At 39.3% G+C, this 15117-nt stretch overlaps 1 protein-coding gene and 1 long non-coding RNA gene across 5 annotated transcripts in view; one reads left to right on the forward strand and one right to left on the reverse strand.

Annotated features, from left to right (window-relative positions):
• The window catches only part of LOC309348493, a 74747-nt gene that overhangs the window by 15109 nt on the left and 44521 nt on the right, over nucleotides 1-15117 (forward strand). The window lies entirely within an intron of this gene.
• Nucleotides 1877-15117, reverse strand: part of MAPRE2 (microtubule associated protein RP/EB family member 2) — a 95998-nt gene continuing 82757 nt past the window's right edge. For all 4 annotated transcript variants that reach the window (XM_081873720.1, XM_081873721.1, XM_081873719.1 and 1 more), the window contains 3 exons: nucleotides 9120-9259; nucleotides 8427-8585; nucleotides 1877-3858 (listed from right to left, as the gene is read on the reverse strand). In XM_081873720.1, coding sequence (XP_081729846.1) covers nucleotides 3787-3858; nucleotides 8427-8585; nucleotides 9120-9259 — 371 coding nt within the window. In that variant the 3' untranslated portion in view covers nucleotides 1877-3786. The remainder of the gene's footprint in view (nucleotides 3859-8426; nucleotides 8586-9119; nucleotides 9260-15117) is intronic.

Below are 15117 nucleotides of genomic sequence, written 5' to 3' on the forward strand. Positions count from 1 at the left end.
TTAATATTAATACTGTAATATTAAACTCATTTCCTCTGTCACCTGTAAGGAAACAAGAAGTACCTTTGGTTACCGAGAGCTCATGGGAAGAAGCCACGGAGGGGGTTAAAATGGGGAGGACAATTTCAAGTAGGTATTTCCTCTTGAAGTGAAACAGCACTGAGCTTTCCTCCCAGTTCTTAATTACCTGTAAAAGTTCTAATAAAATGTCAGCATTGAACTGGAGCCGTAGGGTTGACTTTCCCACATGGAACAATTATTGTTGCACCTTATTTAATTCAGCATTAATGGACAGAGAAAGGATGAAAGCCCCAAAGCCTCCTTCGGATAGTAACCAGGAAGTTCCTTCTGAACTTGATTAGGCCCTTCACAGAACACATGACCTGCTTTGTGTAAATTTTTCTGGAAGCTTCACCAGATGTTGATGTGAATGGCTAAACTCCAAAATCAAGGCCATCTTGGAGGAGGTCATTAAAACAATGATATATTGTATTGGCTTTAATTAATAAATGAGTGTTTAAAATATAACACTCTAGTGTGAGCATGCACTAAAGATTTTCTTCTGCTACAGAGGCACCTTGTATACTCAGAAGGGCCAGTACACACGCAAGGCTTCCATATGTTCAAGACTTGGCCCAGCTGCTACCCTCTTAAGGACTGTCCCAACACACTTTCCTCCTGTGTGCATTTATGTCCACCTGCAGTTCTGGAAATGCATTGGGCCTTCTTCTGTGGAGCTTTGGACTGCATTCCATCTCTCAGTCTGTGTTTCTTAATATGTTCACAGTAGATTCAGGAGCAATTTATTTTTATTGCCGTTCGCTTTGTTTCAAAATGTGATGCAAAGAAAGACATGTACATGGATTAAATAGCCTTTTACTTTAAAAGTACTTGGCTTCAACCCAACTCAAAGTACCTGAGTGAAACCAGTTTATCTCTTAGAAAATAGAACACATATAGCCTCATGAAAGTCTATTGAGCTAGGCACCTTGTAACATATACTTTTTTTTTATTAAATATGTAAAAAGATAACGCAAGTCAAGTTATTCACATATTCAGAGACCAAAAAAAGTCTACTCTATCATGCGACAATTGGTGGGTAACGTAAAATGATTGATACATCTGAATAAGACTTTTTTGCATCTATTAAGTCATTACTTATCTATTTATAATTAACAATACATATGTTTACATTCCTTTCAGTTTACATTTAATATATAACCAAAGCTTTATGGTGTGCTATTTAGTAAAAGTAATTACAAATGCATATTAAAACCATAACGGAATAACAGGGTTACTCACCACGGTGGGGGTTGTCCTCTTTCCCTTTCCAGAGTCTCTCACTCCCCTCAGCACAACTGAGCAGATCAGGCTCCTATATATATTTGTGTACATTATAAATGACTATCGTCCTGCCTCCTAGGCCAGCCACTTTCTGTCTCCTAACAAAAAAGTGGCAGAGTGAAACTGCCCCACAGGTCGATGATACAAAAACAACAGAAGAAAATCAGACACAGTCCACCCCCCTCCCTTTCACACACACATACACACATAGAAGCTAAGTGACAGGACTAGGGGGCAAAGAGGCTTTGATGGGAACTCTCAGGGAACAAAGAAACCCAGAAAAGCCCAGAAAGCACTTCAAAAGGAAGTGATCTGAAAATTTGCTCAAGAGGAAAAATGAAACAGATACAACTGCATTTGTGACAATGACTGGGTGCTTAGAGGCTGGTTCAGGAAACTTGGAACTGCCCAATCTTCCCTTTGATCACAATGGGCATTTTGGAAACAGCAAAACTAGAATCTTGAGAGACAGCAAGACTAGAAGTAATAATACAATTGTGGGCACTGTAAAACAGAATATGCTTTCCCCCCCCTATTCTGCATCATGATAGCATACTACATCCTTCTGAAAGTTTTAACTGTTATTATATTGTTTTATGTATAAAGCCTTTAAGTGAAACCAAATCACTTTGAACAATTAAGAAAGAGTAGGGTTAAAAAGGGGGGCACATTGATTTTCATGGTGATAAAGTTGAAAGGGATGAGGGGGGCAAGATGTAAATATTTCCAATATGAAGAGATTGATTACAGCTCTGTTGAGCTAAAGGGGTTAAGCTAAGGAGATGCAAACATTTCTTCGAATGTTTAACCGTATTATACATGCTGCCTGAGCTGAAAGACTACATATGAGTCACTTTACTGCAAAAAAGGAGCAATTTAAAGATGCGAGAGCTTCTTGCTTGAATCAATGAAAAGGTAAAGATAAAGGTAAATGAACCCTGGATGGTTAAGTCCAGTCAAAGGCGACTATGGGGTGCGGCGCTCATCTTCTGGAGTTCATAAGGCTACATGGACACCTTCAGTATTTGTAGCCTGCAGGTTGATATTCCATTAGATTTCTGTTGCTGTACTTGCCTAGCCAAATAACCAGTCAAATATCAAAGTGAGGATGAGGAATGAAGTAGCAAGGGAACCCCCCCCCCCCACAAATAAATAAAAACAAATAAACCTACAACTGGACTAAGAAAATGTGCAATTTAAGTTTAGGAAATAAGGAATGTTTTAATACGTGGTTTGCTATTTTTCTACTACAAAATGTCACCATCTAACTGCAAGATAAATAAAGGTAATATTAAAACCGGTGGCAATGAAACAATTCTGTAAACTAACACTTTGTTCCTGCATTCTGCCAATGCTTTCAGGAGTCGCAGACCACAGAACCGTTTTGCGTCTCGGGGTAATGTATCTTTACTTCCCAGGCTAAGCCTGAAAAGTGGCACTAGCATCTGTATGGAAAAGAGGTGCTCAATGAACAATACATTTCAAAGAAGACTATAAAGACTTCATGTTTTGGCATGTCCAATCCTACAATTAAAAAAAAAAAATTCCCCCCAATTTCATGTACACATGAGTAAGAGGAAAGTGGTTGATTCACATAATTGCCATTTCCAGCAGTGGAAGTTTGTAGTCAAGTGAAATCTGCAGGTGCAGCTACAGTGGTGAAAGTTTCACGAATGCTTGAACCAACAAGACACTGAATATGGAATTGGGGGGAAAGAACATTTACAGTAGCAAGGAAAGTATCAAAGAGCTCTCAGTGTAAGAATTAGGCAGGCATGTATGCATATTCCGAAATAAAACATATACTGTGTAGATTTCTAACATGCTTTGGTGTACAACATCAGGAGGGTTACAGTTCTGCTTTTTTTAAAATAAAAAAAAGGAAAAAGTTGCTCGCTTGTGTGTTGTGATAAAAGACGCGGACCAGTATAATTTGAGTGTGGTTTCAATAGTTTCCTCTCCTTTGCACAGTCTGACCAAATTTATGCCCTGTTAAAGGCCAAAATTACCACGAAATTGGAGAAATCGAACGGAACAGTACTTTTTGTCATAAGAGATGCCCATATAAATAGTTTTGAACAAATTACAAATGTATCATACTTAAGACAAAAGGAAAAAAAATAAATATATATTTTATATATATATATATTTTTAAAAGCTGAACAAATCTCAAGCAGCCAAATATTTGAAGTTGCATTGGTAGAAAATGGGGACAGAGCCCGGAGACCTTCTCAGGTGCATATCCTGAAAGGAGACTTCTGCAAACACATGTTGGCAAAGGATGGGTACAGAATGCAGCTGCTGGCTGACACTCACTATGGTACATTTATGTTAATGGCAGACTGAGAGTGATTGGTTTCAAGTCTGAGGCCACACACGTTCCATTCTTCAGAAGATAAGTTCCCACACAAAATTAAAAAGTAGCAAATGTGCCAGGCTTTTTCAGTATTCTTCCTGCTGCTGGGGCTGTTCATGAACCTGGTCCTCAGCTTCATGTTCATCTGTGTGGCTCTCCTGTGTGTTGGGCGAAAAATTACAACCATTGAATGAGTGTGTGTGAAGCCTTAGCCAAGTCAACAATATACTGAAAATACCAAAATGAGATTTACCACCCCGCCTTGTCTGCTAAAAATGGTGGATATTAAATGTATATTTAAATGAACCAAAGGATTATTAAAACCAGAAAATATCAGCATCATTCAATTATTGATTTAATGCAGACCCCAGGACTATATGGGAAAGAAGATAATTACTAAATAGCCTTTAAATTCCAAATATGTAGCTGTGGAGAAGGTTACAGTGCTGAGGCACAGTGGCTGAACCAGAAATCTACACCTTTATTTCATTAAATGCAAGTTGATGTGTTGCCCTTTATAAAACACCAACATTCAAATCCTACTTGCCCCACACCTTGAATGGGCTTTGTTACAATCTCAAATAACAAATCTGATTGCTTATATGGCATCCCCCTACTGGTTGCACTATCTGAGAAAGGCCAGATCACATAACCATCAAAAAAGATTATCAGCTTCTTTTTTTAAATAGCACTAAAGGAACAGCCCAGATGGGTAACAAACAACTTCAGATAGATGGAGATGTTGTGGATTAAACCAGATCCTTCTGCATGCAAAGATTGTGCTCAATCATTATGCAATAACCTTTTCTCCAATCCAGATAGATGAAACAGAAGTGTGTTTTGAAAAAGAAAAAATAATTGATAATGTTTTTTCATTGATGTGGTACATCTGCAGAATATGAATAGGGATGAGATGCTATTTAAACAACCACCACCACCAACACATACACACAATGGAACGTTTTCATTTAAGTGAATGCATTTTTCCAAATTGGCAGTACTTGTTTTTGAAGCTTAAGAGAACTGAGGGTTGTATACAGAGACAAAATTATATCCTTGTAAAAGATTTAAAGCACTTTATCCAACGAAAAATCCACTTCCTGCTTGTGGCATTTCAGACCATTTACATTTGGGTATTTAGCTCAAAGACTGGCATGCTTGCAACTAGGAGAAGAATATGCAAAGTTAAAGAACACCTCTGTCCTGCCCCTCACTAGGGTAAAGATAGTTCAGGCATTGGCAAACTCGGCCCTCCAGAGGTTTTGGGACTACAACTCCCATCATCCATGACCACTGGTCCTGTTAGCTAGGGATGATGGGAGTTGTAGTCCCAAAACATCTGGAGGGCTGAGTTTGCCTATGCCTGAGATAGTTTTACACAGGTTTCAATAAAGAAGAACCTGGGTTGTGGTGCACATGGGTGAACCTTGCTCTGGAACTCAAGTAAAACACAAGTAGTAATATTACAGGATGCACAGAGCCGGATTTAGGTTTGATGAGGCCCTAAGCTACTGAAGGTAATGGGGCCCTTTATATGTCCAGCTGTCCTTTGTCAACAACAAATTGTTGATGTTTCTTGTGTTGAATAAATGCTATATAGTAATTTATGGACCTAATAGGTATTTAAAGCCATTTGCACACAACAAATGCGCAAATAACAATTTGTGGGGCCCATCATAGGAGCCTGCACAACACAAAACACTACTGCTGTATGTAGGCTTTATTTTATTTGTTTTTTATCTTATGGGACTTCTGGGTTGGCGCCATCGCCGAATGGCGGACTCCCTCCGAGCTCCGGAGGGAGCCAGCTCGGCAGGGGCTGGGTCCTACCGCGCCGGCGACGCGGGGACCCTCAAAAACCATGGGCGCTGAAACCCATGGGCATGGTGACTCGGCGGTGCCGGGGGGTGGTGGTGCTATGAGTCCTCCGCTTCCCCTGCTGAGCGAAGCCGCATGCCATTCGGCGGAGAGCGCTGACTTCCTCCATTGAAAATTTGGATCAAAAAGAACAACCCGTGAGTAATTGGAAACTGGACTTAAAAAGGGGGGGGAAAGTTACATTCGGAGCAAGTGGGGGAGGTGCAAAAAGGAAGTCAGTCTCCCCCCGGTTGTAGAGGAATTAAAGCAAAGGATTTGACAACTAAGATCGAGTGCTACCTTATCTTGATAAAGTTACTAATTTCACGATGGAAAACTATAAGATTGGGCTGGAGGAGAAAAGTAAAATGTGAGCTAAAAGGCAACCCCCCCGTGAACCGGGAGCGATCCGCGAGAGCGCCGGGAGAGGAGCAACAGAGGCTTTGACAGCTGTCAAAGGAGCTGTCAAAGTTGAAGAATAAAAAGAGAACTTTGTTACGAGGACTTTGCCGGTTATATTCGTTACAAATTGGATATTAACTGTTTAAAATAAGGAATAACAAGTTATTTTGACTGTTGGGTGTGATCTGGAAGGAAGCTGAGTTACTATAATCCCTCTAGAGGGGATGTGGGACACTACAAGTATTGCTGGTATGGAATTTGAATAGGACTTTTTATCTCCTGGGAAACTGCAGAAATGGAATACTAGTTTGTCTACAGAGGTCTCCACACTAAAGGAGACAATGGATTTATCTATTGAAGAATGGAAGGGACTTGACGTAAAGTTTTGTTCCTGAATAACAAAGCCTCTGTAGAGGATTTAGAAGCTTTTGGAATTAGAACATTTTTGCAGGGGAGAAGGAAATGAAACTAGAGGAAAGTGAGGAGAGAGAATAACAAGAACAGCATGAACAATAAGAATTGGATAAAGTTGGAAGTGGGAACATTTGGGACATCCAGATTTGAAAGGTCTAAAGAAACAAAATTGGAGTTTTTGCTCTTGAATACAGAGATTTGGATGGAAAAAATGGGCCTTTTTGAGATAGAGTTTTTCCAAGATTGGACGTTCAAAATTAAAGATGACCAAATAGGCGGCAAAGACTTTTAAAAAGACGGCAAAGTGGACTTGTGAAGGATTTCGGCCTAGATGTGGGATCTCCAGGATGACAGCAGGGATGGACACTGGGGAACGCAACCGGGGAAGGGGGGGGGATATTGGAATCCAAAGGGTGTTAAATTATATTTTATTCTTCTTTCTATCTTTTTTTATTTTAACCTGTTCTGTATATTAAAGAGGGGAACTCGTGGAAGGGAGCGGGGTCGATTTTAGGGGATGGAAAAATATTTTTAACATTGGGTTAATCATAATAAGTTTAAAATTTGGGGTAAGAACTTGTTGAATCTATTTGAAGGAATTGGAATACAAAAGGGGGTGGGGCGGGGAAGTCCTGAAAGGATATCAATGAAAATAAGGTTATAAAATGGATGTTTTATTTTTCTTTTATCTTTTTTCTGTTATATTTGAAAATGTTCAATAAAATATTATTAAAAATATATATATATTTGTTTTTTATCTTATATTTTGGAAATGTACATCCTGTTTTTTTCCCCTTTAAAAATTTGTGGGGCCCCCAAGAGAGTGGGGCCCTAAGTTATAGCTTGTTTCGCTTATACGTAAATCTGGCAATGGATGCACCATTCCTCTGCCAATACACATGCAGAAGGCTCTTAGAATGAATGGGTGGTCTGGGCACAGCTCTCTTATCCCAATGAGATCTTTCCTTCCATCCAGCTTCCACTCAGCGCAAGCTATTATAGATATGAAAGGAACTCACAGAAGACCAACAGGACAAATGGAGGCCTGTACACAGGCAGGAAGATTTGCTGGGTGAGGTAGAAACACAGAGCTCTGCTGAATCTATAGAAAGTCTTCACACATGGGTGCTGCGCCCTTTTGTGTTCTAGACATCTAACCATCTATCTGTTAATCAAATTTACATTATACTTGCTAGCCAAAAGAGGCTTCAAGAACTGCTCCGTCTCAGGCTGCACCTGTACATTGTCATGACTTGTAAATGCAATCTGCTTATCATCTCCAGACACACACGCAGTTAAGAACAGGAGGTAGACTGCATGGAAAGAGGGACACGGCAAAATGCTGCTTTACTTGCTTAACATAGCTAAACGAAGCTGTCTTCTTTAACTAGATGTGCTACTGTTTTAAGGGTTTCAATGAATCCACTTCCACAGCAGATTGAAGGAATTAAGGTATAAAGCAGAAGCTTACAGTTAAAGTGTTTGGAAAACACCCAGAATGTTCCTGGAAAGGAGTCATCTCGGTAATACTAGCACAAGATGTTGACACCTATCCAAGCTCTTGGTACCAGAGGGTCAGTTTGCACAGTATTTTCCTGATCACTTTACCCCTAATTATTCTTGAACATGCTTGTGCTTGCTGAAGGATGGATAAACTGCTGCATTGCACACATATGAACACACTCAGTTAACAATTTCCATGAATATGGTACCTCTCTGATGACATGTATAAGTCCAGAGTATATCTAGTGCAGTGTTTCCCAACCTTGGGTCTCCAGCTGTTTTTGAACTACAATTCCCATCATCCCTGACCACTGGTCTTGCTAGCTAGGGATGATGGGAGTTGTAGTCCAAAAACAGCTGGAGGCCCAAGGTTGGGAAACACTGATCTAGTGACTCGTGAGTACTTCCCCGCCCCATACAAGGCTTACCCAGCAATGGCAGTCAGGCACATAAAAAGTGGACAGGGAAACGTGGCAGTGGACTCATGAGTGGCTCACATCTTCTACACTCCTCATGTAATGAAAAATGCAAGTGATTGCCTTGGACTTACGTGTTCTTCTGAAGCATACAGAACTTCCATTAGCCGCTGGACAAGGTCATTATTTTCCTGCCCATGTTCTTGACAGAGAAGCTCGATCTCCCTTAGCTTTCCAAAATAGAAATCCCTTTCCTTCTCCACACCTTCAAGTGCAAGTTTTAATGAATGTACCTGCAAAAACACAGCAGTTCTAAACACTGGATATGCTGCATTTGTCAGTCTGCACAATTGTTAGGGACACTGCATACCTACATACCATAAACACAAATAGAATTGAATTTATACTCTTACACTCTGAAAAACAAGCGTCTATCTCCCAATTAATCACCAGTACCTTCAAGAACCATTTAAGACAGTGTTTAAACTAGTGCTATATGTACTTGTAAGTATTTTCTTTCACAACTGATATTCCAGGCAAGAATATATGAACTTCTAGAGGGTCAACATGGACATAAATGTGAGTAAGGAAGGAAAGATGCAAGACATATTGTTTCCCTTTTCTCATTATGGCATTTTTCTGTGACAGCTGGGCTAGAGCTGGACAACTCTGCTGCACTTGCCAAGTTTGATGCTGTTAGAACTCATTTAGCAGCACAAAGCTATCAGGAAAGACACACTATCATCACCTTGTTTGGAAACCTAGGAAATGTCACTAAAACACTCGGGCAAATGGTAGCTTCCCATTTGGTGGCTTAGGCATGTTACCTGTTCGCTGAGCTGTATGACTTGTGTCTCCAAATCTTTATCAGATTTGGATGCTGAGCTGCTTGGTGGTGTCTTTTTTGCTGATGATGGACGAGACGGTGTAGAGCCTGGTTTTGAAGCAGGACTGGATTTGGCAGCACCTGGGGAAAATAAAAACACATTAAGATGTTTTGGAAATGCTACTTGTGGCCTTCATTGCAGAATTGATTTTCATTCAATGTTTACCATTTCAAATGGAAAATGTTTAATGTACTTGACAGAGTTGCCCAAATTGTTCAAAGTGGTATGCTTTCTAGCAGCCATCAATCTTGCAGTTTATTTAACTTTCTAACTGAGAAAACAAAGTAATTGCTTCGTGTATGTTTTGAATATGTACATATGATTCAGCAGACCAACACAATGCTGCACAATTGAAAACAATTGAGAAAAAAACCCAAAAACCTTCCTGGGTACATTTACATTGGGTGCCTCTTAAACACAAACAGTTTCCTTAATCTTAGAATTTCCTTTTTAAAAGAAAGAAAGAAAGAAAGAAAGAAAGAAAGAAAGAAAGAATGAATGAATGAATTTGGGTCATCCCTGTGATAGTCTCAACACAGTTCACACATGCAAGTTTTCTGCAGTATCCACAAGATGTCATCCTCATAAAAATATTTCCCCAAAAGAGCCTGTATTTACTATTTATGTGGGTTTTAAATGATAATAGTAATACTGACTCTTCTGCAGAAAAGCCAAACCTGTGTTAGCGTTTGGCTTACTGTATTTTCTGAACCAAGTCTCATGGTTAAACTCTTTTCTCACTTACAATAAATGGTAGCCAAGGTTAGTTCTTACCAGTCTGTTTTTCACATACGTAAAACACCTACCTCCTGTCAATAAAACTATTTCTTCAAAATATTCTTTGACCTGTATGTCAGATCATTAGCCACTTCCAACTTTTGACTCATTCAGATGCATGAGTCTTTCTTTATAATTTTGTTCACATCACAAATGATGTTCCCAACAGTTCTACACTCTTTTCGTAAGCAGCAATTTATTTTTTGCCCTAAAGTGATACATAAACTGGATATAACAAGTTTCAAGCATATTACAAAACTCACAGTCATTATATTACTACATGTCCTAAAAGCATAATTACTTCACTTTCATTAGGATTAAAGAGATTTCCCCCTGCAGCACCTATTTTTTCTTGCTGCAAAAACAAATTATTAGAGTAATAATAAAAATCCCAAATAGAACTCAGTCATGTTGCCTGAATTCCTATGGCTTCATACCTTCTATAGATCAGACTGACCAGATATATATATCTTATTTGGAGATATTTCCAAAAATTGATTTAATCATGGCTTTTGCCAAAATTTAAAAATTAGTATTACTTTAGTTTAACCAATGGCAAAAGCTGTTTTGTACATAATGGTAAGACAAACTATGGCTTAATGTGAATGTATGAGCTCCCAGAGAAGACACTGCTACTGTGGAGCCTCTTCACCATGTCTTCCTGCTGCTGTGCTGCTCTGAACTAAGCCATGGTTTGGGCTTAGCATGTTATCCAAATGGTTTGTCTTGCTCCAGGACAAACTATGAGCTGTAATTTAGGTTTCTTCTTGGGCTGACAGCTCATGGTTTGCCTAGAGCAAGAAAAACCATGGCTTAGTTCATGGCAGTGCAAAAGCAGAATGAGAACCAGGGGAGATCAGAAGTCATTATTTCACCTCAAGGAGCATTCATGCTTAGGCATTCATGCTAAGTCATGGTTTGGCTTAGTGTGAAGTGCAACATACAGGGTGAGCCCACTCTTCTGCCTTACATAATTACAGTCACAAGAGCTTGAATTCCTGGACTTTGCTTGCCATCTGTGGTCTGTACAGTCCATTGTAAGCGCTATGTGGATTAAGCATGCCATTAACAGTTTTAAATTGCATACCATATGCAATATTATGTCAAATGTAAGGACCAGATTTTCTCCTGAATCTTGATGATCTTTCTTTGGCTAAACTATTTTTGTTCTGTGTTATTGAATACCATGCTGGAGTCCTAAAACTACTATATCATTAATGTATTCCCAATTAGTACATTTTTTTAAACCCCCCTCCATATATTCAGCACTTTTCCTTAGATGTTAATTAAGGAGTGTATAAATGTCACTTCAGGCTAAACACACACACACACACACACACACACGACTCCATTAAGAATGCCAAACTGCAAGGGAACTGTAGTAAGAAATGTGAAAAGTTCTAGTAAAATCTAATTAAGGAACCAAAGGAGGTGATAGCCATTAAAGCAACTGGCCTAAGGGTCAATATTTCAAGCAGCAAAATATAAAATATATCTAGGAATGTTTGCTCTTACTTAACTTATTTGAATACTAACAATGGGATAGAAATGGGATTCTTAAGTTTGTTAAAAATAAGTGCAAATGCTGAGGGAAGTCAGACTTATCCACACATATCTAACGGCAGAATCGTAAGTATTCAGATGAAAACTATTGTTTTAAAATTACACTCCAATAAATATTAATAGATCTGTCTACACAAAAATAAACAAAGTTGCAACCAGGAATCCTGATCGCGTGCAAACACCCCACAACAATAAATAAATGCAAATGCTGGAATGAGACAAACTTAAACTACATTGCTTATAAACAAAACTGGGATGAGTAGCAGAGCAAAGGGCATCCCTACAAGCAAAGAGTACATGAACAAGACATTCACACAAAATGGTCTATGCATAGACGCTCAGAGAAACCATCCATATTGTACTCATAATCCTTTGTTATGTTTTATATTTAGCTGGTCTTATGTGCTGGTACATTGGAGGAGCTTTGTTGTTGCTTGGTTTGTGATGTCTTGCACTTTTGTGCTGTCTGACATAGTTGTTTTTGTGCTGATGGTCAATGCCAATCTCTCAATATATTTCCACCTTCAGATAAGAACATAATCCAATGTTTTTCTTATGAAAGGAATGCTAGACACCCACGATCGCTGCTAGCCTCCCATAGTTAGATAGATACATTTGCAAATCAAAGTGGGGTCTGTTAAAGGCTCCAGCAATTAGATAGGTTGCTCTGGCAGGACTACTTAATAATATTCAGTCCCTTTCCTCTTTTTAGCCATCAAACACCTCTGGGCAATCCTTATATAAAACTTTAACCCCCTCCCAAGAAAACAGCATAGAATTTGCATTGTTCACTACAGTGGTGCCTCGCAAGACGAAAATAATCCGTTCCGCGAGTCTCTTTGTCTAGCGTTTTTTTCGTCTTGCGAAGCATCCCTATTAGCGGCTTAGCGGATTAGCGCTATTAGCGTCTTAGCGGCTATTAGCGTCAGCGTCTTAGCGGCTATTAGCGGCTATTAGCGGCTTAGCGGCTTAGAAAAAGGGGGGGGGGAGGAAAAAACTCGCAAGACTCGCAAGACGTTTTCGTCTTGCGAAGCAAGCCCATAGGGAAATTCGTCTTGCGAAGTGCTTCGAAAAACGGAAAACCCTTTCATCTAGCGGGTTTTTCGTCTTGCGAGGCATTCGTCTTGTGGGGCACCACTGTATTTATATAACCATGAATTTACTGCTGTTTTAGTGCTGAATTAAGAATTCTTGGTGTAAACTTATACCTGAATTTCACAAAACCATAGTTTTTAATCTCCAATAGTTTTCATCTTGTACCTCTGCAAAGTTTATTGAAATTATCAGGGGGGGAAACAGAAATAGTTTAACCTTATTGACAAGGGCACTAAGCTGATGCAAGACATGGGCTCTTTTAAAAAGCTTGATGTTTATATTTTCATCAGGATTGGTAGTAGAGCCCATGCTCTGCATGTGGAAGGTCTGGGTTCAATCCCTGGCATCTCCAGCTTAAAAATGAAGAGACAACGAAATGATCAGGGGGTGGGAGCATCTTCCCTACAAGGAAATAGTTATGCATAGGGGACTTTTTATTTTTAGAAAAGGCAATTTAAGTGGATGCATGACAGAGGTTTCTAAAATGATGCCTTTCTTCCTCTGCCATCACACTATACCCTCAGGGTCATCAAAAGAAAATGATCAGCGAGAGAATGAAGACAGACAAAAGGAAATAATTCCGCAACAGATGGAACTCACTGCCACAAGATACAGTAATGTCCACTAGCTCCCATCAGAGAGGATTAGACTCTTGGAAGGCAAAGCCATTACTGGAGTCTAGACAGGAAGGCCACATGGAAGCTGAGGATTCAGAGGCACTCTGTGACTCCATACCAGTGGCAAGAAACTGTGGGAGGAGTCTATTGCCCTCAGGCCCTGCCTGAGCGCTTTCCAGAGGCATCTAGGTGGCCACTGTAGGAAACAGAATGCTGGACTAGATGGAGCTTTTGGTGTGATCCATCACTTATGTTCTTACAATGAAATAGTTTGAGCCATATAATTCCCTATGCAGTTCAAAGCAAACTGAGGGCATCCTTATTATTTTTGTGGCCCAAAACAGATTTGTTTGAACCATTTATAAACAGCTTAACTACAGGCAGAGGGCCTTATCGGTAGTGACACCCTCCCTGTGGAACACCCTCCCTTCAGATGTCAAGGAAATAAATAACTATCTGACTTTTAGAAGACAGGCAGCCTGTATCAGGACGTTTTTAATGTTTGATGTTTTAGTATGTTTCGATATATGCTGTGAGCCACCCAGTGTGGCTGGGGTATAATGGACGGGGTATAATAATAATAATAATAATAATAATAATAATAATAGACACTCATTTCTAAGTGGTGTACTGTTGCATGTTGCATTTTTAATTATGGGTGCTCACATATATGCATCATGATTTTTTGTTATACAACTCCATACAGCCAGATCCTGTTTGTAGCTTTAATTCCTTTCTTTTGTATGTGTGTGGTGGTAGAGGAACCTTTAGTAATGTTTTGTAGTGTATTAAATAATTTCTTGCTTTACCATTTTGTCTGAACTCACAATAGTACAGGCAATCCTGAGAGCAATAACATTATCCAGTAGCATCTGCAGGTTACCAACTCTGTAGTAAGTCAACTCTACTTTCCAAGTAAGAGGCAAGACAACATCAGGGTGGTCAAGAGATTAGTCCTAAGGAACTATTTATGCTACACTTTCCAAGCTGCATTATCCCTGACCTGCAATGACTTGCTAGAACAGTTGCCCTCTTAAGGCACAAGAGATTTTCTGCCATTCTTCATTCATTTAAGTGGGTGAAGTTTGTATTTCTCATGTTTAGTTTCACAGTTCTATTTTAACAAACACAACATACTTCATATATGAAATAACTTGCTTTTTAAAATGCATTCTATTTCCAGAAAAAAAAGGAAGAAACAGATGCTAGACTCTATGGGGCACCAAAAGTTTCATATTAAAATACTGATAATAATTCCATCTTGTTATAGTGTTGCTGGGGGAGGGGTTTACTTTTAAACCAGTCTGTGGAAAATTGGGAAGCTAAAGTGAAGTTTGTTAAATACACATACAGTAATGCTTTTCAAAGTAAAGTTTGAGGGCCCCCCTTATTTTGCCATAACATATTTCTGCCTCGATTACAAGTGGCCCATGTGTGTTTCAAGCACACCTTATCTCTTTAAATTAAATGGCAGTAGTAAGAATAAAAAGACTGAGATTTGGGTAAAAGCATGCTCTGAAATGCATCTTTTATTACTGAGCCATACCACTTTACAAATTTCCTATCAGAAGCAACTATGAGATTAATATTTGTACATCATGATTGGTTTTAACACCTCACTACTTGTGCTGATAACAATATTAAAGAACTGGAACACCCTCAGGTTTGTTTTTCAAAGTATGTATAGTTTGTCACATGCAACCCTGGTGTTACCCTTGATTAAAATGGGCACTCTTTATTCCTTACTCAAGTGGGATTTGCCTTTACTAACACCGCTATCATGCTGAGAGAAAGGTCACAGCCAAATCAGCTTATATTGTGTGTGCATTGTGCATATATGCAAGAGAATTATCAGACGTCCCCGGGGATGTAAATATTCCCAACCA

This window comes from Podarcis erhardii (genome assembly GCF_964252035.2).
Source record: "Podarcis erhardii genome assembly, chromosome: 8".
NCBI classification, from domain to species: Eukaryota; Metazoa; Chordata; class Lepidosauria; order Squamata; family Lacertidae; genus Podarcis; species Podarcis erhardii.